Source organism: Cavia porcellus, unplaced genomic scaffold (genome assembly GCF_034190915.1).
Source record: "Cavia porcellus strain 051 isolate PalLab524CR breed Dunkin Hartley unplaced genomic scaffold, mCavPor4.1 scaffold_26, whole genome shotgun sequence".
NCBI classification, from domain to species: domain Eukaryota; kingdom Metazoa; phylum Chordata; class Mammalia; order Rodentia; family Caviidae; genus Cavia; species Cavia porcellus.
Window position 1 is genome coordinate 26610871 of NW_026947509.1, and position 2233 is coordinate 26613103.

The window sequence follows — 2233 nt, forward strand, 5'->3', positions numbered from 1 at the left end:
AAAATCTTAGACAATTATATTGATTTGCTTTTGCTTTTCTCACAATAGAAGTCAGAGAGTGTTCAAAAATGTCTAATGTACTCATGGAGGGAGATTCTACTTTACCTTTGCTTTCTGAATAACTCCAACCTTCTGATCTGTAAGGATTCAAGTACAAGTGAAGGTAAAGGAGTGAGAAGGACTCTTACCTAGCATCCTCTTTCCACTCTGGCCTTGGTGCCCAGGATTCTCTGCTTGAGGGCATCTAACATTGTTGAGCCTCTACATCCATTAATAAACCAGAAAAGAGCTTTGAGACCGCAGGTCCAAAATAATAAAATAATGTACCAATTCATCACTCAGTTATTGCTGTCTCTATGTAGCACAGACTAAGGTTTACAGATGTTTTTTAATCCAGTTGGTACAAGATATAACCCAACTTAAATTCAATATCAAGATGTCTACATAGTTAAAACTTTCCTGAGATAGCAAATTTGATGAATAGTGAAGATAGGATGTCACTGTAGACATTTTTAATCTGGGTTATCTTAAGATGTGAATTCTGATAACTCCAACACTGATTTTAAAAAAAAGAAATGCATGAAATTTTCTCCTTGGGGTTACCATTTTTTTCTCCTTTTCTGTGTATTTGGGTGCAAAGATCCATGTAAATGAAATATTACATATCTAATATTAAATATTTTTGTATTTATTTTATAGATACAAATACATGAATTTTGTATGTCTTTACACACATTTGGAAGGACTGCCATTAACCTTCTCCACCTTCGTGAGCTGCAGGTTGTTTGAGCTTAGCCAAGGAGCTTATTGCCTAAGATTCTGTCTTTGTGAGAAAATTCTGAAGGAGTAATGAGGCACAACGCAGCATTTCAGAATCTGATCATATAAAGCACTCTCAAAATTTGAGAGTCTTCAGTAGTCCACTTACCATTAACTTAACAGAATAACGTAATATGAGGAATTTAGAAATATTTTAAAAAGGAAATATTCTTCATGTTTAGGAAACAAGGTCACTTATGTCATTTTCTCATTTGTCTTCTGTGTATTTTAGGAAACCATGAATGCATCAAGAGGTAACACAGTGACTGAGTTCGTACTCCTGAGCTTCCCTTGCTCCAGAGAGGTTCAGATGCTGCTCTGCTTGCTGTTCTCTGTGTCCTACATCCTGACACTGATGGGAAATGGGGCCATCGTGTGTGCAGTGAAGGTGGACCACAGGCTCCGTACCCCTATGTATCTCCTACTGGCCAACTTCTCATTCTTGGAGATCTGTTACATCAATACCACTGTTCCAAATATGTTAGCAAACTTCCTTTCTGAGTCTAAAACCATCTCTTTTACAGCCTGCTTCCTGCAATTCTACTTCTTCTTCTCTTTGGGCACTGCTGAGACGTTCCTACTACCTCTCATGGCTTTTGACCGATGCTTGGCCATCTGTCGTCCTCTCCGCTACCCTGCCATCATGAACCGTCGTCTCTGCATAAACTTGGTTGTCCTCTGCTGGGTGACAGCCTTCCTCTGTTATCCAGTCCCTATCTATTTTATCACTCAGCTCCCCTTTTGTGGCCCAAATACCATTGACCACTTTGTTTGTGACCCTGGTCCCCTTCTGGCCCTGTCCTGCATCCCTGCACCTGGAATTGAACTCTGCTATTCTTTACTGAGCTCACTCATTATTTTCATCACCTTCCTTTTCATCCTCACATCCTACACCCTGGTTCTCAGAGCAGTGTTTCGTGTGCCCTCAGGGGCTGGCAGACGTAAAGCCTTCTCCACCTGTGGCTCGCATCTAGTTGTGGTGTCTCTGTTCTATGGAACCATCATGGTGATGTACATCAGCCCAAACTCTGGAAATCCAGCAGGAACACAGAAGATTGTAACCTTGATCTACTCCTCAGTGACCCCACTTGTAAACCCACTGATCTACAGTCTCCGGAACAAGGACATGAAGGCTGCTTTGAGAAAAATTCAGATGTGCGCAAAAGTTAGTCACAATTAGTAAGTGCTCATGAAAGGATCGTTTATTCTGCTTTTTTCCCCATGTTTCTTCTGCAAGTTAAAAATAAGTCTGTATTTATTGTTAAGTAGAGTCATACACTCCAAATCTGCTACTTCTGACTTTCAAGTATGGGCAATAACATCTCAATTAAAGCAAATACAAATGCAATAGATGATAATTTGAATGCTTGCAAATACAAATGCAATAGATGATAATTTGAATTAAAGGATCTGG

General features: G+C 39.7%; 1 protein-coding gene across 1 annotated transcript; it reads left to right on the forward strand.

The window, feature by feature from the left end:
* The first annotated feature begins 1057 nt into the window (after nt 1–1057).
* On the forward strand, nt 1058–1999 carry LOC100725591 (olfactory receptor 11H6-like). The gene has a single exon (XM_003474349.1). The coding sequence runs from the start codon at nt 1058–1060 to the stop codon at nt 1997–1999; it is 942 nt and encodes a 313-aa protein (XP_003474397.1).
* Nucleotides 2000–2233: the final 234 nt, after the last annotated feature.

What these genes read in the sequence shown, in the direction of transcription:
- LOC100725591 (XM_003474349.1), top strand. Translation starts at nt 1,058, where the DNA reads ATGAATGCATCAAGAGGTAACACAGTGACTGAGTTCGTACTCCTGAGC.